The sequence below is a fragment of the Pan troglodytes genome, chromosome 16 (genome assembly GCF_028858775.2).
Source record: "Pan troglodytes isolate AG18354 chromosome 16, NHGRI_mPanTro3-v2.0_pri, whole genome shotgun sequence".
Classification (NCBI taxonomy): Eukaryota; Metazoa; Chordata; class Mammalia; order Primates; family Hominidae; genus Pan; species Pan troglodytes.
In genome coordinates, this window is record NC_072414.2 from 37,036,784 (window position 1) to 37,057,275 (window position 20,492).

The window sequence follows — 20,492 nt, forward strand, 5'->3', positions numbered from 1 at the left end:
CTAACTGGTGTGAGATGGTATCTCATTGTGGTTTTGATTTGCATTTCTCTGATGGCCAGTGATGGTGAGCATTTTTTCATGTGTTTTTTGGCTGCATAAATGTCTTCTTTTGAGAAGTGTCTGTTCATGTCCTTCGCCCACTTTTTGATGGGGTTGTTTGTTTTTTTCTTGTAAATTTGTTTCAGTTCATTGTAGATTCTGGATATTAGCCCTTTGTCAGACGAGTAGGTTGTGAAAATTTTCTCCCATTTTGTAGGTTGCCTGTTCACTCTGATGGTAGTTTCTTTTGCTGTGCAGAAGCTCTTTAGTTTAATTAGATCCCATTTGTCAATTTTGGCTTCTGTTGCCATTGCTTTTGGTGTTTTAGACATGAAGTCCTTGCCCATGCCTATGTCCTGAATGGTAATGCCTAGGTTTTTATGGTTTTAGGTCTAACGTTTAAGTCTTTAATCCATCTTGAATTAATTTTTGTATAAGGTGTAAGGAAGGGATCCAGTATCAGCTTTCTACATATGGCTAGCCAGTTTTCCCAGCACCATTTATTAAATAGGGAATCCTTTCCCCATTGTTTGTTTTTCTCAGGTTTGTCAAAGATCAGATAGTTGTAGATATGCGGCATTATTTCTGAGGGCTCTGTTCTGTTCCATTGATCTCTATCTCTGTTTTGGTACCAGTACCATGCTGTTTTGGTTACTGTAACCTTGTAGTATAGTTTGAAGTCAGGTAGCGTGATGCCTCCAGCTTTGTTCTTTTGGCTTAGGATTGACTTGGCGATGCGGGTTCTTTTTTGGTTCCATATGAACTTTAAAATAGTTTTTTCCAATTCTGTAAAGAAAGTCATTGGTAGCTTGATGGGGATGGCATTGAATCTATAAATTACCTTGGGCAGTGCTAGCAAGACTAATAAGGAAAAAAAGAGAGAAGAATCAAATAGATGCAATAAAAAATGATAAAGGGGATATCACCACCGATCCCACAGAAATACAAACTACCATCAGAGAATATTACAAACACCTCTATGCAAATAAACTAGAAAATCTAGAAGAAATGGATAAATTCCTCGACACATACACTCTCCCAAGACTAAACCAGGAAGAAGTTGAATCTCTGAATAGACCAATAACAGGCTCTGAAATTGTGGCAATAATCAATAGCTTACCAACCAAAAAGAGTCCAGGACCAGATGGATTCACAGCTGAATTCTACCAGAGGTACAAGGAGGAACTGGTACCATTCCTTCTGAAACTATTCCAATCAACAGAAAAAGAGGGAATCCTCCCTAACTCATTTTATGAGGCCAGCATCATCCTGATACCAAAGCCGGGCAGAGACACAACCAAAAAGGAGAATTTTAGACCAATATCCTTGATGAACATTGATGCAAAAATCCTCAATAAAATACTGGCAAACCAAATCCAGGAGCACATCAAAAAGCTTATCCACTATGATCAAGTGGGCTTCATCCCTGGGATGCAAGGCTGGTTCAATATACGCAAATCAATAAATGTAATCCAGCATATAAACAGAACCAAAGACAAAAACCACGTGATTATCTCTATAGATGCAGAAAAGGCCTTTGACAAAATTCAACAACTCTTCATGCTAAAAACTCTCAATAAATTAGGTATTGATGGGACGTATCTCAAAATAATAAGAGCTATCTATGACAAACCCACAGCCAATATCATACTGAATGGGCAAAAACTGGAAGCATTCCCTTTGAAAACTGGCACAAGACAGGGATGCCCTCTCTCACCACTCCTATTCAACATAGTGTTGGAAGTTCTGGCCAGGGCAATTAGGCAGGAGAAGGAAATAAAGGGTATTCAATTAGGAAAAGAGGAAGTCAAATTGTCCCTGTTTGCAGATGACATGATTGTATATCTAGAAAATCCCATCGTCTCAGCCCAAAATCTCCTTAAGCTGATAAGCAACTTCAGCAAAGTCTCAGGATACAAAATCAATGTACAAAAATCACAAGCATTCTTATACACCAATAACAGACAAACAGAGAGCCAAATCATGAGTGAACTCCCATTCACAATTGCTTCAAAGAGAATAAAATATCTAGGAATCCAACTTACAAGGGACGTGAAGGACCTCTTCAAGGAGAACTACAAACCACTGCTCAATGAAATAAAAGAGGATACAAAGAAATGGAAGAACATTCCATGCTCATGGGTAGGAAGAATCAATATCGTGAAAATGGCCATACTGCCCAAGGTAACTTATAGATTCTATTTGAATTTCTATATTTCCCATGTGGTTTTTATGTTTAATAGTAGGGGAGTAGAGCCAGTTAACATTTAGGGAGTTACCTGTTTTCATTTTAAGTGGCCATTATGGGGATGTGGAATTTTTATACAAGTTATAAATGTTTGGCATAGTACTTTTGGTACATTGTGGCTTCACAAGGGCCAGTGTTCCATATCTAAGCAAAGAAACTTCCATATTTAAGCAAAGAAAACTGCCTACGTATTGGTTTGTCCTGCTGGGAGTAAAAGGGATCATTGGTTCCAGTCACAGGTGTAGTAATTGTGGGTACTTTAAGGTTTGGAGCACTTACAAGGCTGTGGTAGAAACAATTATCCCATGGATCCCACGTGTTAAACCATGCATATCTGTGGAATACTCAATCTCAACGCGCACACCTTTGACTACAGCTGCAGAAGTGTTCCTTTAGACAGTCGTAACCCATTTTACTCTGGATAAGGGCAGAAACAGTTCACATTCCATTATTTGTAAAGTTACCTGCTGTTAGCTTTCATTATTTTTGCTACATTCATTTTATTTGTATTTAAATGTTTTAGACAACTGAGGAACAAATGTGAAAGTAAAGATGCAGTAAAACTGAATTGGCTGATATTCATTACTTATGTATATCAAGCACAGCAGTAAAACAAAAACCCATGTATTTAACCTTTTTTTAGGTTTTTTGCTTTTGTGATTTTTAGGTTTTTTGCTTTTGTGATTTTTTTTTGATACTTGCCTAACATGCATGTGCTGTAAAATAGTTAACAGGAAAACAACTTGAGATGATGGCTAGGTTTGTTTAATGTCTTATGAAATTTTCATGAACAATCCAAGCATAATTGTTAAGAACATGTGTATTAAATTCATCTAAGTAGAATAAAAGTTTTATGAATAGAAAAAAAGATTTGGCTGGGCGTGGTGGCTCACACCTGTAATCCCAGCACTCTGGGAGGCCAAGGTGGGCAGATCATGAGGTCAGGAGGTGGAGACCATCCTGGCTAACATGGGGAAACCCCGTCTCTACTAAAAATACAAAAATTAGCTGGGTGTGGTGGCAGGTGCCTGTAGTCCCAGCTACTTGGGAGGCTGAGGCAGGAGAATGGCATGAACCTGGGAGGCAGAGCTTGCAGTGAGCCCAGATTGCACCACTGCACTCCAGCCTGGGCAACAGAGTGAGAATCTGTCTCAAAAAAAACAAAAAGAAAGAAAGAAAAAAAAAGATTCACTGGGCAGTGCTGGGCGCAAAGCCCAAATGGAGAGGAGGGTATTCACTGAGGGTGAAATATCCTCCCATACAGTGCCATGAATGCCTATCATTGGGGGACAAAAAGGTCCTTACTAGGTGAAAATTTAGACTGAAATCTTGAATTCTCCCTGTTTCTAGGAAATCACAAAAACAGCAATTCTTTGAGTTACTTTCCTGGTTACTAAGGCACTGGCTGATTCTATCCAACAAAATTATATTCCCAGGTTGTAAAAACACCTTCAGCATAGCATACAAAGAAGGGATAGGAGACAAGATAGTCACAAAAGAGAGAATGGAAGAAAATGTGATAGGAAAGACTGGAAGTCCTGGTGCCAACACCGTGATGGGCTGTCAGGAACTGGAGTTAGTTCGGGGGCCTTCAGATAACACTGAGGTGTAGCCTCAACCAGAAACCTTCAGTTGTCCCAGGACCTCCTTCCAACCCTATGTGATGGCTAGGTCTTCCATGAATGGAAACTGGATTGGAACACAGCTGACATTCCCAGCACCCAAGGGCGATGGGGGATTGACAAAATCCTCTCCAGCAAGCCTGTCCTCTGAGTCTTACAGATCTGGTGGCTGCACTAACCACTCTTAACTGACCAACAGAGGCCTGGTATTTGATTTTGAGAGAAAAAAAAAAAAAACTATGGATAAGAAACTGCAGAAAGTAAAGTACTGGGGGGCTGCTCCTACTCACCCTTCTGACATATCCCAGATGACCCCCTGCAGGTGAAGCAGTCTAGGGTCAGTGTAGCAGTCTCTTTGTCTGAGGTGTTATCCAGAGTTCTTTGTCTCATTACCAAGAAAATTAAGGAGCATGGACACCAAGGGTGAGGTTGGAGTGAAAGTTTAATAAGTGAAAGAGGAAAGCTCTCAGCAGCAGAGCGGGAGACCTGAAAGAGGGTTTTTGTTTTACAGTTAAATACGAAGGTTTTTATAAGAAACTTCCCTTATCTGTCTAGGTGTTGTGTAACTTACCTTTTCTCTGTAGCTACCTGTGTAGCTTCCCTTATTTGTGCAGCTGCAAGCATGTATTAGGCAAGCACAGAGTGCAGCTTCTCTTGCCTGAGCAACTACGGGCATGTTTTAAGCAAGCCCCCACCCCACCCCATGCAAGTTCTCATGGAGCCCACTGTGTACATGCCCAAAAAGGGGAGGAAACTTTTTCCTGGGAGTGCACTGATTACACAGAGAACCAAGGCATTTCTATGTTGGGCCTCACTCCCTTATCTGTGCCTGTAGCTTGATTTTTCCAAGCTGCTCTTTATGTGCCTGCAGCTTGATTTTTTCCAGACTGCTGTTTTGTTTGAAAGAATTTCACCGAGGACCTGCCCTAACTGTCTGCCTGCTTTTTTTCTTTCTCCTTCCTCACTTGGGAGGCTGAGGCAGGAGGATCACCTGAACTTGGGGAGGTTGAGGCTACAGTGAGCTGTGATTGCATCACTGTACTCCAGCCTGGGTGACAGAGTGAGATCCTGTCTCAAAAAACAAACAAAAAAAAAAAACAAAGAAACATGCACAAAAAAAACCCCAAAAAACCAGCAATGAGAAAACTGGAAACAACCAGGTTTTTTCCATCAATAAGAGAATGGTGATACTGACTGTGGTATACTCTTACATTGGAACACTATTCAGCCATGAAAAGGAACAAACTGTCATTTGTTTTTGAGACAGTTTTGCTCTGTCACCCAGGTGGGAATGCAGTGGTGTGATCATGTCTCTCTGCAGCCTGAACCTCTTGGGCTCAAGTGATTCTCCCACCTCAGCCTCCCAAGTAGCTGGGACCACATGCACACACCACCATGCTCAGCTAATTAAAAAAAATTTTTTTGTAAAGATGAGGTCTTCCTGTGTTTCTCTCGAACTCCTGGGTTCAAGTGATCCTCCTGCCTTGACCTCCCAAAGTGCTGGGATTATGAGATTATAGGCATGAGCCACCACTCCTGGCCAGACAGTTAATATCACAACAACATAGATCAATCTGAAAAGCATTATGCTAACTGAAAGAAGCAAGATTCAAAAGAGTATCTACTGTATGATCCCATTTTTGTGATGTGCTAGAACAGGCAATACTAATCTGTGGTACAAAAAAAAGTCAAAACATTGGTGTCCTCTGGGGATGGGGGTGGGGATTGACTGGGAACAGATACAGAGGAATAAGATTTCTGAGGTAGTGGTAGTGTTCTGTATCTTTAAAGGGGTTTGCATTCCTAGGTGATACCTTTAAAAAAGAACCATAAACAAATACTGAACTCTAGTTAATGATATGCAGGCTGAAGCATTTCAGGGTGAAGTATACTGATGTCTGCAGCCTGCTTTGAAGTGCATCGGAAAAGAAGATAGACTGATGGAAGGAGACAGAGATGAGACAGAGGGGTAGATGGATAGATATGTGATAAAGTGAACATAGCTAGATGTTCCTTGAAGAATGTAGGAGGAGGGTATCCAGGTGTTCGCTATACAGTTCTTTGAATTTTGCTGTATGTTTGAAATTCTTCATAATAAAAAGATAGAAAAAAACAATTAGAGAGCAGTTCTCAGGCTGGGTTTCCAAGCAGGTGTAGTGAGGCATAGAATAGAAATATAATAGAGCTGGCTGTTCAGAAGCCTCAAGTATTACTCTCTACTGTACCAGAGTCCTCTGCAGGTCATTGGCCTTTGCAGTTCTACTACCAGGAATCAGTTGACTCCTAATTATTGTCTAAAAATGACCAGACTGGACATAAAACATGCTGTAATTATAGCTCTTGTCTTTGTAAAGGCTTTGCTTTCTATCTTCCAAGCAGATGAAGAAAAAATGCCCACAAACTCCATGTATTAGCTACCCCTTTTCCAGCAGTGTGAGATGGGAATATACTTGGCTTGCCTTAGCTGGGAAGTGGCTGTGGAGATAGAGGGGTGGCTTGGCTTGTTGCAGGAGCTGGAAAAAGGGCAGGCCACACTGGGCTGTGGAGGAGGGGGCTGGTCCTTTTCCCCCAGAGTGACTCTGTGCTTCATCCCAAGTTTCCTCACTTGCCTAGGACACCCTGGGTCCCCAGGGAGGAGGGTGGCTCGTTAAGCTAGATTCTCTCATCTGGCATCTGCCCATGAGCATGCAAGCCTTCATAACATCTCTGCTTCTGCTGTTTTCAAAGGTTGGAAAACAAAGAACCAGACCAAAGAGCGGGCAGACTCTGCTCCCACCCTCGGACATGGTGCCATCTTTGTTTTCCTCTCCAGGTGATCGTGTTGCCATCGAGCCTGGTGCTCCCCGAGAAAATGATGAATTCTGCAAGATGGGCCGATACAATCTGTCACCTTCCATCTTCTTCTGTGCCACACCCCCCGATGACGGGAACCTCTGCCGGTTCTATAAGCACAATGCAGCCTTTTGTTACAAGTTAGTGTCCACAGTCCCACTGGGTCACCTGGGACCTCTTTCCCTTCATTAGCTTGGTGCTGTTTCCTGTGGTTATTTCTTTATTCTTTTCAGCTCATAATTCCAAACATGAGGCATCACCTGGGCAGGCTACTCTTCTTGGTGGCATTGAGAGAGGGTAGCCTCCCTAGGAATAAGACTGACTCACAGTGGTTGGTTTTAGTCTTTCAGTTTCAGTTTCCCTTACTTAGAGCAATAATAGAAAATTATTGCTGAAATCACTCACCCTCTGCAGACATCCTGGAGGGAATTCCTGTGGTTCATCCTCTGTTATTAGTTTCCACTGCAACCACCAGGAAGGTCATAACAACAATGACCTCGGCCAGGTGTGGTGGCTCATGCCTGTAATCCCAGCACTTTAGGAGGCCAAGGCCAGTGGATCATGAGATTAGGAGATCGAGACCTTCCTGGCTAACACGGTGAAACCCCATCTCTACTAAAAAAATACAAAAAATTAGCCAGGCCTGGTGGCAGGCACCTGTAGTCCCAGCTACTTGGGAGGCTGAGGCAGGAGAATGGCTTGAACACGGGAGGTGGAGGTTGCAGTGAGCCGAGATCGCGCCACTGCACTCCAGCCTGGGCAACAGACCGAGACTCCGTCTCAAAAAGAAAAACAACAACAATGACCTCGACAATAACAACAACACACCATGACAGCAACAGCTGACATTTCCTGAGGTGTCGTGGTGTGCTGCCAGGGCTTGAGCTCTGGGATCCTGGATCTACTCCCTCCTGGCAAGTGATTTTGGAGAAATTATTTCACTTTTCTCTGATTCAGTTTCATTTAATCGCCAAAATATTAAATAAGGTGATGCATGGAGAGTCATAATTATTATTACTATGTGCCTACCCTTGTGCTAATAAGTGGTTTGCATGCTTTAATTTATTTAATCTCAAGAATAATGGTGAGGTGGGCACCATTATTGGGTCAACCAAGGCAGAAGGAAGCTCATTGACTTGGGCACAGAGCACAACCAAGAGTCAAACTGGGGTCTCTGTGAGTCTCAAGCTCCTGCCCTGTGCCCACTCCCCTATCCTACTCCAATTCTCACCCCTGAAATTGTGAAGTTGAGTCTGGAGGAAGCAAAGTGCTTCCCTTTCTGCATGGCCCCCCATGGCCCCAGCCATGGAGCTCTAGGGTGCCGAAGTGCCGCTTTCCCCCTGACCCAACCCAGATGCATTCTTCTCCCACCGCAGCCTGGCCCCAGTGGTGGTTTTCAGCCAGGATGGGGCTTGTCTGATGGAGGCCAGGTGCCAGTCACAGGAGCAGTCTGACAGATCTGAGTTTTTCTAGGGCCCACTGGGAGCCTTGAGAGGAGTCACAGGCCAGAGACCTTGTAATGGGTTTAAGTCAACACCTGAACCTGCTCTAGAAGTAAGCAGGTTACATGTGCAGAGTACACCTTTCAGCAAGTGGTTCCTGAATGGGCCCATCTTTCTGGGGCCCTTTCCAAGTCAAGACACCAAACAAAAGTTTCATGGAAGGCAGAAGAGCATAGTGGTGAAGCCCACTGGTCTCTGCCAATTACAACTGTGTGACCTTGAGCAAGTCACTTAAATTTTGTAACCTCAATATCCTCGCCTGTAAAATAGAAATAGTAATGGTACCTCCCTCACAGAATTACTGATGAGATCCAATGAGAAAAGCATATCAAGTCTCCAGCATGAGGTCTGGCACATAGTAAATGCTCAGTAAATGGTACCAAGCTATGCCATAGTCATGGCCTAGTGGTCTGGGCATGGAGGTGCAGGAGTAGGCCTGAAAGAGAGCCTTGTGCTGGTGGTTTATAGGGAATGATGGGGCTCTGGTTGGCAGTGGCAGTGGCAGTGGGGGTACTGAGGAAGGTCTCTGGGGAGTCCTACAGCCCTGCCTTTCTTCTCCTCCCAGGGGGCTTTCTGCCTGTGTCCCCAGTTCTTCCCTAGACCCAAGCCCTCCTCTCTGATGTCTTTTTAGGATTCCCATACTACACAGCCTCTTTATTTTTGTATCTATTTTCTTTCTATTTTCCTGCTTCTCCTTGGCTTCTTGATCATCCGTTACCCAATTTGGACTGTTCCCTGAACCGCATTGTAAAAACTACCAAGTTGCCTCATCACTCTCTGGTGTTTATAAAGCATGAAAGGTTGGGGCTGGGAAGAAACTTGGAGTCTTCTCATCCTTGTTCTCCATCAACCCCCACTGGACAAGACTGGGGAGGGTGGAGTCAGTGGTTTTCCCAAGGTCAGTGGCAGCGGGGCTGGCCTCCAGGACTCCTTGTGCATGCTTCTGCCTCCACACCAGGTGGCTTTCCAACATGGTTGGCTGTGTTGGGTGCAGGCGGATGAGGCAGCATCTGCTTAATCAGTAGAGTATTCTTCCTGATAACAATCTTCCCTCATCACCTTCCCCAATCCCATCTCTCCTCGATGTAGTTTCCACGCAAGCCACCCTCTGCATAGAGCCCTTATAAGTTCCTCAGGAGGCCCAGATGTGGAAGGGCAGGCGTGTCTAGGAACCTGTGGAGTCCCTGAGAGAGTTTAGGAATCTTCATGATTTCATTTTCACCTTTTTCCTATTATATGGAAGGGATACTTCTAGGGGGAGTAGAAGGAGTGTGACCGCAGTCAGAGCAGGAGAGTGGATTGGAGTAGGGGAAGTGATGGGAAAGAAGCCGAGGGGAAGGGATAAGGGGGTGGTGGGTGGCAGCTGGGCCTCCATTGGCCTGGTGAGTAGTTCTGTCAAGGATCAGGGACAGTGACAGGAGGACTCCGAGTTATTCTGTTGAAGATTGGAGACAGTGTTGAAAGGATCATGGGGATGAGCACATGGTTTGGCTGCCACATTTATTTCTTTCTGGAACTTGAGGGTTTTTCTGTTCCTGTGTGTGGAGATTTGGGGTGCTGGGTAAATCCTGGGCAGTGAGGAACTAGCAGAAATTGGATATTAATATTAGCTACACAGCTGCTCATACCAGGATGGAGCTGATATGGGACAGGCAGAGGATGTGGAATCAGGACACCTTGGTTAAGTCTGGCCTTCATTCCCTAGCTTCATAACCTTGGCAATTCTCTTAATGTCAGTGAGTTTCAGTTTCCTCTTCTGTAAACTAAAGGTTTTCTAAAAAAGCCTGCCCTACCTGCCTAACATGGTTTTCATGAGGATTAAATGAGATAATGGATGAGCGTGCTTCCTAATCTGTAAAGCTTTATGCAAATATTTGCTGTCGTCATCAGCTGTATTATTGATAGGGTCAAGATACCAGTGGAAGTGAAAACCTAGAACCCAGAGTGAAGGTGACACTGCATTTAATCAGCTTTGTGGAACAGGTCCTTTTTTCTTCTTGACTGGTCCTGGGTCAGCAGGGCAGCCACTGTCCTCAGATGTGGTTCTTCTGGAATGTATAATATGGGAGGCGACTATCAGAGTGATGCCCATTGCTAAATCACTGTTCTACAAAACTGGTGATAGTCAGGATTGTTTGCTAAAGTGAAACTAAAAAGGCTGTAAGTTTGAGAAGCAGATGAGATGCTGGAACGTGGCCATGTTAACTCCTTGTTAAATAAACTTTTCATTTATTAATGATAACCACCATACCGTAGCTTGAATAGCACATTAAAGAAAACATAATGTGTTCATTTCACTGAATTGATTTCTCCAAAGAAAACCATGTTGCCTTCTTCAGATGGGGACATTGTGGCATGGGTTCTGTGATGAGAACATATCTGGCTTCTAATTTGAACCCTTTGGGCCCCTCACTAGCTTTGGATGGTTGGGGCAAGTCATTTAACCCACCACGCCTGTTTCCTCATCTGTAAAATTGGCATGATAGTACCTACCACAGAACTATTCCAGGGATTTACATGAGTTAATGTATATAAATTGCTTAGCACATTGCTCTGCACATAAATAAATGCTCGATAAATGCTAGCTATGGTTGTTATTACAGTGACGTTGGGCATATATAATACTATTGTTAGCATTGTAGTTAACTCAGAGGATCTCTGTGTGTCAATTGACTCCTCAGGCTTCCTGACAATGTCACCTTTGAGGAAGGCGCCCTGATCGAGCCACTTTCTGTGGGGATCCATGCCTGCAGGAGAGGCGGAGTTACCCTGGGACACAAGGTCCTTGTGTGTGGAGCTGGTAAGAAACAGAAGCCACCCTGTTGCGGGTTCATTGACTGGGAATGTGGGGACCTCTCTGCCCATCTCATTCCCCCTCCAAGGCTTGAGATTTGTTCTAGAATCCTTCTGGGTAAGGGAGGATTGCAGTGTCCCATTCCCTCAGTGACTAGCACTTTGCTAAATAAATGAGTATCTGCAGACATGATATTAACTAGGGTTATATGTCCTAGGCAACATAGCCCTTTTTGTTCATTTAAAGAATGAATTGGCTGGGCACGGTGGCTCCTGCCTATAATCCCAGCACTTTGGGAAACCAAAGCCGGTGGATCACCTGAGCCCAGGAGCTTGAGACCAGTCTGGGCAACATGGTGAAACCCCGTCTCTACAAAAAAATACAAAAATTAGCAGGTGTGGTAGTGTGTGTCTGTAGTTCCAGCTACTCAGAAGGCTGAGGTGGGAGGATCACTTGAGCCTGGGAGGTCAAGGGTGCAGCGAGCCATGATTGTGCCACTGAACTCCAGTCTGGGTGACAGAACAAGACCCTGTCTCAAAAAAAACAAGACCCCATCTCAAAACAAACAAACAAAAAGAATGAATCTGGGCCAGGCGGGGTAGCTCATCTCAGCACTTTGGAAGGCTGAGACGGGTAGATCACTTGAGGCCAAAAGTTCAAGACCAGCCTGGCCAACATGATGAAACCTCAACTTTACTAAAAATACAAAAATTAGCCAGGCGTGGTGGTGCGCCCCCTGTAGTCCCAGCTACTTGGAAGGCTGAGACAGGAGAATCACTTGAACCTGGGAAGCAGAGGTTGCAGTGAGCCAAGACTGTGCCACTGCACTCCAGCCTAGGCGACAGAGCAAGATTCTGTCTCAAAAAAAAAAAAAAAAGGAATTAATCTGGCGATTATTTTTGAACCCTTGATGGGAAACTAGGGAAATTTTTTTTTTTTCTTTTGAGACAGAGTCTTACTCTGTTGCCCAGGCTGGAGTACAGCAGCGCGATCTTGGCTCACTGCAACCTCCACCTTAGAGAAATATTTTTGATAGTAAAGGGAAGGGCAACTCTTGGAACTTTCAAATTATACCAGCAAAGTGATGGCCTAGTCCCATCTATGAATAAGGTAGACCCGGCTCCTGGCCAGTGGGAGGAGTGAGCAGTGGTCTGCTCCCACACCACTGTGAGCCAGCAATCTGCCTGCAGTAGGGTTGTAGCTAGCTGCCTTCTCTCATCCCCTGTTTCAAGCCATCTGGAACAGGCCCTAGCAGCCTCAGACCAAATCATTCTGGTGACCCAGACAGTACGCTCACACTCCTTGTGGGTGTGATCTGGTGTTCCTCATACTTGTTTGTGATTTTCTTTGGCTGGCCAAAGAAGTGATCACACGGCTTCCTAAGAGGGGTGATGGATGTAGAATAGACTTGCCACAATGGGCTAGCAGACTGCGGGACTCAGGTGACAGATTCTTATAAAAATCTGCATGGATCCAGTACCTTTTTACCATAGAAAAGGAAAATAAGTCACACATACCACACACATGCATGCCTTGCCCCCAACACACACACACAGAAATTCACCTGCAATCCCGTCACCGATTAGCCCAAGAGAACCACTGTTAATATTTGGGTATAGAATCTTTTAGTTAGTTAGTTTTTTTCTGAGACCATGCTAAATACGCTTCCTTTACCTACTCTTTTTTAAAAATCAGGCTGGGCACGGTGGCTCATGCCTGTAATCCTAGCACTTTGGGAGGCTGAGGCAGTTGGATCACCTGAAGTCAGGAGTTTGAGACCAGCCTGGCCAACATGGTGAAACCCCGTCTCTACTAAAAATACAAAAATTAGCCAGGCGCGGTGGCGGGTGCCTGTAATCTCCACTACTTAGGAGGCTGAGGTGAGAGAATTGCTTGAACCCGGGAGGCGGAGGTTGCAGTGAGCTGATTGCACCACTGCACTCCAGCCTGGGTGACAGAGCGAGACTCTGTCTCAAAAAAAATACTGTGAACATTTTTCCATGTCAATAGATAAAGAGTTATGGTGTAATTTTTAGTAGCCATGTAGTTTTTAAATCATGCTTTGTTGGACATTTCAGGTATTATTTTTCAGTATTTTGTTTTCTGAGGGAGCTCACAAAATTGTTCTCGGGGGTGTGTACAAAAAGTAAATCCCCAAAGATAGTCTGCATTGCTTTCATTCTGTGGGTCTGATTTTTATATTAAAACCATAGTGTCACATAGCATGCAGATACCATGGGGAAGCAGGTGTCTCAGGCAAATCCTTGGATACCTGAGTATCCTGGGGCTATCTGGGCACCTGGGCCAACCCAGGGAGCCAGCTCACTTAAGGACCCTCTCCAGGTGGCCCTCAGAGGGCACCTAAAAGGAATATGTCTCTCTCTGGGGGAGGTGTGATGGGTTCTCACGAAGGTAGGGGCAAAGAAAGAACAGGAAAACAAGTCCAGACCTTCTGAGATTTCTTATTTTCTGAGTAAGTTTGTGTTTCCTTGAATCCCGTGGTTCTTTGAGATTATCTCCACTAGTGCCCAGGAGTAAGTGGGAAAATTTTAGCTCTGAGGTTTGAGAGGATTAAATAGAACCCAGCACTAGGAGCGTATTTTATGTAGAGAATAATTCTTCATGGATTTATTCACTTCTTCATTCAACAAACAGCCGCTAAGGTCTTATCATGCCAGGCACTGGGATAGATGCTAGAGACACACAAAAGATATGGTTCCTATCCATGGCCTGGACAAGTGGGAGAGCAGATGTTTAATATTTCACAAACATATTCCATCTTCTGCTTTGTTTAGGGCCAATCGGGATGGTCACTTTGCTCGTGGCCAAAGCAATGGGAGCAGCTCAAGTAGTGGTGACTGGTAAGACTTTGTTCTTTATCAATCTCCTTGACTGGGAAACAGCTGGTCCTACTATATGTGCATGTGTGAGGAGAGGTTATCTGTGACAGTGTGGAGGGGGTGAGTGTGTAGTGTCATATGGACTGTGGAGATATAGAAGAGTGTGAGTGTGTGTTTTGTGTTAGGAGAAGCTATCAGAGAGAGAGAGAGAGAGAGAGTTTGTGTGAGAGAGAGTGTGTGTGTGTGTGTGTAGCTGTATGGTGGATATGGGGGTGTATGAGGGTGTAGGGCAGGGGTGTCCAATCTTTTGGCTTCCTTGGGCCACATTGGAAGAATGGTCTTGGGCCCCACATAAAATACACTAATATTAACAATAGCTGATGAGCTTAAAAAAATTTTCTTTTATCTCATAATATTTTAAGAGAGTTTATGGATTTGTGTTGGGCCATATTCAAAGCCATCCTGGGCTGCATGTGGGCTGCAGGTTGGACAAGCTTGGTGTGAAGAGTATGTGTGTTGGGCTCAACACCACCACCCATTGCACGAGAGCTTTGTTGCCATCAGATCTTACATCTCCATTTTCTTTTCTTCCTAATGAGTCATCAGATTTCTCTTGTTTGAAAGAATTTTTTTTTTTTTTTTTTTTTTTACCTTCAGATCTGTCTGCTACCCGATTGTCCAAAGCCAAGGAGATTGGGGCTGATTTAGTCCTCCAGATCTCCAAGGAGAGCCCTCAGGAAATCGCCAGGAAAGTAGAAGGTCTGCTGGGGTGCAAGCCGGAAGTCACCATGGAGTGCACGGGGGCAGAGACCTCCATCCAGGCGGGCATCTACGTGAGTGGGCTGAGGGCAGCTTTGGGGAATCAGCGTAGGGGAGTGAAGGAGGCAGAAGTATGGAGTCAAACTTCTTTACCAGCTTGCTGTGTGAGCCCCAAGCCAAACTTATTCATCTTTTGCCATCTCTGTTTTCTTTTTTTTTTTTTTTTTTTTTTGAGACAGAGTCTCACTCAGTCGCCCAGGCTGGAGTGCTGTGGCTCGATCTCAGCTAACTGCAAGCTCCGCCTCCTGGGTTCACGCCATTTTCCTGCCTCAGCGTCCCGAGTAGCTGGGACTACAGGCGCCTGCCACCATGCCCAGCTAATTTTTTTGTATTCTTTTTAGAAGAGATGGGGTTTCACCGTGTTAGCCAGGATGGTCGCCATCTCCTGACCTCATGATCCGCCCTCCTCGGCCTCTCAAAGTGCTGGGATTACAGGCGCTATCTCTGTTTTTGTATCTCTAGTGCGGAGACTGTACTTGAACTTGCCTTACATCCTTATTGGGCCATCTGAGGTTCACACAAGATAACAGCTATACACGGGCCTTGAAAAATGTTAAGGACACACACTTTGGGGATGGGGTTGGCTTCATGATCATATCTGTGGTGTTAAAAGTGCAGTCATTTTGGTAAAAAGATCAAGAAGAAAAACAGGGAACCATGCCTTAATTGCATGTGGGAAATCCCCGTCTTATTTTATTGAGGAAAACTGCAGTCTTAGTCACTTATATAAAATAACAGTCATTTAGTTAGTCATGAAGGTGAGGTGATTTTCCAGGGTCACAGCTGACTACTGCTTGTTTTGTCTCCCAGACCTAGGAACAGATAAGCTGCCAGTGCCCAACTCGCCCCTCAGCGACCCACCAGCCACTTATGGGAAGTTGGCAGGAAGTTGGAGGTGGTGGGAGGGAGTGGCATTGACAGATCAAAGTATGAGGAAACGAAGGGAAAATAACAACTTCCAGGTTCCAAGCCCTACTGTATGCCAGGTTCTCTGCTGTACTTTATAAACATGAGGCCTAATCTGCACAATAGCCCTGAAAAACAGTTACCGTTTTATGCTGAGGGATTTGTGGTTTGTTTGAGGCAAGCCAAGTCAGGCCCAGGCCCAGCCCTGCCAGGCCCCAGTGCCTGAGTTGCCCCGCTGCTCAGGAGAGGAAGGGAAGGAGGGCACGAACAACCATGCTAGGGTGGGGGGACAGGGCCAGGGCTGGAGAGGGTAGCAGGCAGCCGCCACCACAGGGGACTCCTGTCCCTGCCTCCCAGACAGCCTCCCCACGGTAGCGTGGGCTTCCTCCTTCCTTCTGAGACTCACAGCAGGAGGGCACTTTGCATCACATGAGACATTCTAGGGAAGGCTGACCCACCAAGCTGAGTAGTAGAGCTGCCTAGACCTCCTCCTACTAAGTTGCCCAGTGGCCTTGGGAGCTGAGGAAGCAGTAGGGGAGAGGGAGGAGCGGGTGCCACCTTGGCACTGTCCTGAGTTTCAGCGGGAGTCGGCCAGCCCTCTGCTTCACTGTCATAGGCAGTGGTCACCATGTGGGAAGGGGCAAAAAGAAGCCGAAGCTCAGAGAGGAACAATGGATCTGTGTGTGATTGATCTACCCATGGTATGTCTTGGGTACCTACCATGTGCCAGGCTTTGTGCTGGGCACTTTGAGGGCTAAGACATGAGTAGGTTGCATCTGCTGTCTTCAAGTTGTCAGCAGGTAAGTGACCTCCACCCCACAGAGAGGCAGTATAAGCTGGGGGACTTAAAGGACATGGCTCTCCTTCCTCTTGTGCCCTGCCCTTAGAGCATTTGGAACAGTTGGCATTTCCAGCTGTTGATGGTGGGGGCCTGGTTGCCAGGCTACCTGAGGCAGGCATGGAGGTGAATGTGACCCATGGGCCTCACCAGGCCTGAAGCAGTGTCTCTCCTGACGTCACGCATGACGGGTGCTGTAGAATGCTATAGGCCACCCCGCCAATGAGCAGGCTAGGTGGCTGGACCAAATATGGACAAATCTGAGCATCGCCTTCCTGCCAGGTTATGACTGGATAGTGTTTGTGATGAGACGTGGCAGATGCCTTGGGGTAGAATTGATGTCATATCCTTGGTGCAGATGCCATACCTACAGGATAGTGTCCAGGTGGTTCCAGCATTCCTTGACCTGGGGTCAGCAAACTGCTGGCATCTTGGCAGCTTGGAATGGCCAGTTGGTGTTCCTCCTCACCACCAGGTAGAGAGGAAGTGCTGATGAGGAAGTAGTTTCCCTAGAAAATGGGCTGAGAGGGCACGTCCAGGGTGCCACAGCTCTGAAGCAGCAGCGCTGGGAGTCACTCCCACACCACTCAAACCCTGGGTTCACCTCTTGCTCACGGCACCACAGGCCTCTCTCCATGGTGTATCCTTCATCTCAGAAGTGGAGGCTGTGATTGTGGTGTATCCTTCATCTCAGAACTGGAGGCTGTAACGTGTGCCTTTCTCTAGTTCCACTGTTTAGCCCTAGAATGGTCCCAATAAATGCTTGCTGCTGACTATAATGAACAACCAGCATGACTGAATTATCCATTGTTCTGTCTCTCACCGCACTGAGCACAGTGATCCCCAGAAAGCTCTGGAACAAGCACAGCACTCACAGGGAGTTCTGGGGAAATTTTCAGGAGAAATTTCACTGCTGCCTGTGACCCACTCCAAGTGGGGAACTGATAAGGCAGATAAACATTCAAGGAAGACAAAACCCATTATGGCTCATACTGTTGAGGTAAACATCTCTGGAACAAAAAGATTTCTAACTGCCAGCCTGCACGCATGTATGAAGCCTTTTTTAAGCCACAGAATACAAGTGGCCCATCTGTCTCATGTTTATAGTTTTCTCACCACCGGTGAGCTTAGAGGGCCAGTGGTTCCTTCCAGCTCTGATGAAAGTGCTGCCTGTGGAGGGGCGCTCTGGGGGAGGAACAGGTGCTTAGACTGTGGAGGTGGCTGAAGCCAATATTGGGTCCCGAATCTGTAAAGCTTTGGAAGATGTTCCCACTGTGCCTGGTTCTCCATGGGTTAAGTGTATTTTTTCAGAATACACTTTAAAGAAAACCGTGTTTACTCTCCCGCTCAGTTAAGTTTGGTTGGCAGGTTGAGCAGTTCAGCAGTGTACACAAATCACATTCTCAGGAATTTTTGGATGCTCAGCTGATGCAACCAGAAGATACTTGTGTGATGACAATATGTTATTGTAAGTGGGAAGTCAGTATTTCTTATCTTCTGAGCTTTCTTGTTTTTACCTCCTTTACAGGCCACTCGCTCTGGTGGGACCCTCGTGCTTGTGGGGCTGGGCTCTGAGATGACAACCGTACCCCTACTGCATGCAGCCGTCCGGGAGGTGGATATCAAGGGTGTGTTTCGATACTGCAACACGTGAGTATGCTGTGGGTGAGCCGGGATGCCCAGCCTCCAGCAAGACCATGGCAGGCCCCACTCAGCCTCTGGGCCCATGAGTATCTGCCTGTTTGTTCATGGGGGGCACTCCCTGGCCACACTGATAGCTGTATGATATAACAGGGATCCAAAGAGAGAACACTCACTGCCAGTTAAAGAATGGGAGGGACAGAAGGATGGATGGAGGGGAGGAAGGAGGGGATTTTGAAGCATACTCTTACTGAGTGTCTGCTGCTTATCCCCTCCAGGCCCCTTTTTTCCCCCCATTTTCTTAAGTTACCAGATCTCCATTTTCTCCCTTTAAAGGGAAGAAGGAGAGAAAGGAGGACAAAAGGAAGAATCAAGTCCTGTGGCTTCCGTTTCTGAGCCCTAGGGCCCACCCTGGGGAGCGAAAGGGTCTTAGTTTGCCCCACCCATGTTCTGCAGCTCCACCCTCTCCCCTGCTGGGGCCCTCTGGCTGGGACCCCTCTCCCCAGCAGTGTCCCTTACTCCTGGCTTTAGAGGCTGTAACTCTATGCCCTCATCAGGGCGCCAGTTTTCCAGTAAGCTGAGCTGTTAGTGGGTGTGACTGGATTGTCCTGGGCTGCCTCCCCACGGCTTCTCTGCCTTTTCCCAGTGGCCTCCACCATGTGCCTTGTACCTTCATGCCACAGGAATTCTAGGCTCCATGGCAGACGTGGCAGAGTGAGCGGGTGGGTGAGGGGTGGGGGCAATTGGAAATAGGCTCTGTACCCCTGAATCATAAGCCATAAGGTCCTTTCCTGGGTTGTTGGCCTGTAAAATTGGCTTTGCAGAACCACAGTGCTATCAATAAATACGGCCAAGCTGATCTAGTGCTTGGTAGTTTGGGGCACCTGGCTCTTTCCTCTTGAAGGTTGAATATAATGCTCGTGCTCTTTTACAGGTGGCCAGTGGCAATTTCGATGCTTGCGTCCAAGTCTGTGAACGTAAAACCCCTCGTCACCCATAGGTTTCCTCTGGAGAAAGCTCTGGAGGCCTTTGAAACATTTAAAAAGGGATTGGGGTTGAAAATCATGATCAAGTGTGACCCCAGTGACCAGAATCCCTGATGTTAATGGGCTCTGCCCTCATCCCCACAGTCTCGGGATCTCAGGGCACAATGGCTGGACACGGGTGGGCTCTGATGCAGAACTTTCTCTTTTGAATGTTAAGAATAACTAATACAATTCATTGTGAACAGAAGTCCTTATGCAGAGGAATTGGTGTGCCTTAAAGATACAATCTGGGATAGTTTGGGGGAACTTGTAGCCAGAATGCCCTGTTCATGCTGAGCAAAGTTCAGCAAGTAGAGCAGAGTTTGGCAGGCAGGTGCCAGGAACTCCCCTTCTTCCTGGAGTGCCTTCATTGAGGAAGGAAATCTGGCCCTTGGGTTTCCTGGTTCCACTGCTACTGACCCAGAGGGGAATAAGAGCTGAGTTATGAAAAGATAACTTCATGAAGACTTAACTGGCCCAGAAGCCGATTTTCATGAAAATCTGCCACTCAGGGTCTGGGATGAAGGCTTGTCAGCACTTCCAGTTTAGAACGCAATGTTTCTAGAGACATATTGGCTGTTTGTTTTGATGATAAAAGGAGAATAAGAAAAGGCATCACTTTCCTGGATCCAGGATAATTTTTAAACCAATCAAATGAAAAAAACAAACAAACAAAAAAGGAAATGTCATGTGAGGTTAAACCAGTTTGCATTCCCCTAATGTGGAAAAAGTAAGAGGACTTCTCAGCACTGTTTGAAGACTGCCTCTTCTTCAGCTCCTGAGAATTGTGTTATTTCACTTGCCAAGTGAAGGACCCCCTCCCCAACATGCCCCACCCCACCCCTAAGTACGGTCCCTTCTCACCAGGCAACCAGGAAACTGCTACCTGTGGACCTCACCAGAGACCAGGAGGGTTTGGTTAGCTCACAAGACTTCCCCCACCCCAGAAGATTAGCATCCCATACTAGGCTCATACTCAACTCAACTAGGCTCATACTCAATTGATGGTTATTAGACAATTCCATTTCTTTCTGGTTATTATAAACAGAAAATCTTTCCTCTTCTCATTACCACTAAAGGCTCTTGGTATCTTTCTGTTGGAATGATTCTATGAACTTGTCTTATTTTAATGGTGGGTTTTTTTTTCTGGTAAGATTTGGACCTAAGTCGCATCATGCCAACTTGTGACTTTGAGACTATTCATCAAGAATGAGGATATAGTAGCCATGACATAGCTTGAGCTATAGCCTTTAATTCCTTACTTTGGCTATGGGTGGAGGGTGAGTTTGAAGAGGTTCTGATTTTCTTGTAACCTGGGAAAGCCATGACCTTGTGCCCGATTCTTTCAGATTGCTTTGGGTAATAAATATTGGTGGTGGTATCTGA

General features: G+C 45.8%; 1 protein-coding gene across 1 annotated transcript in view; it reads left to right on the forward strand.

The window, feature by feature from the left end:
• SORD (sorbitol dehydrogenase) overlaps nucleotides 1-20,492 on the forward strand; it is a 52,235-nt gene extending 31,743 nt beyond the window's left edge. The window contains exons 5-10 of the mRNA XM_003952646.5: nucleotides 6,722-6,881; nucleotides 10,925-11,043; nucleotides 13,833-13,898; nucleotides 14,535-14,710; nucleotides 17,969-18,090; nucleotides 19,016-20,492. Coding sequence (XP_003952695.1) covers nucleotides 6,722-6,881; nucleotides 10,925-11,043; nucleotides 13,833-13,898; nucleotides 14,535-14,710; nucleotides 17,969-18,090; nucleotides 19,016-19,181 — 809 coding nt within the window. The 3' untranslated portion in view covers nucleotides 19,182-20,492. The remainder of the gene's footprint in view (nucleotides 1-6,721; nucleotides 6,882-10,924; nucleotides 11,044-13,832; nucleotides 13,899-14,534; nucleotides 14,711-17,968; nucleotides 18,091-19,015) is intronic.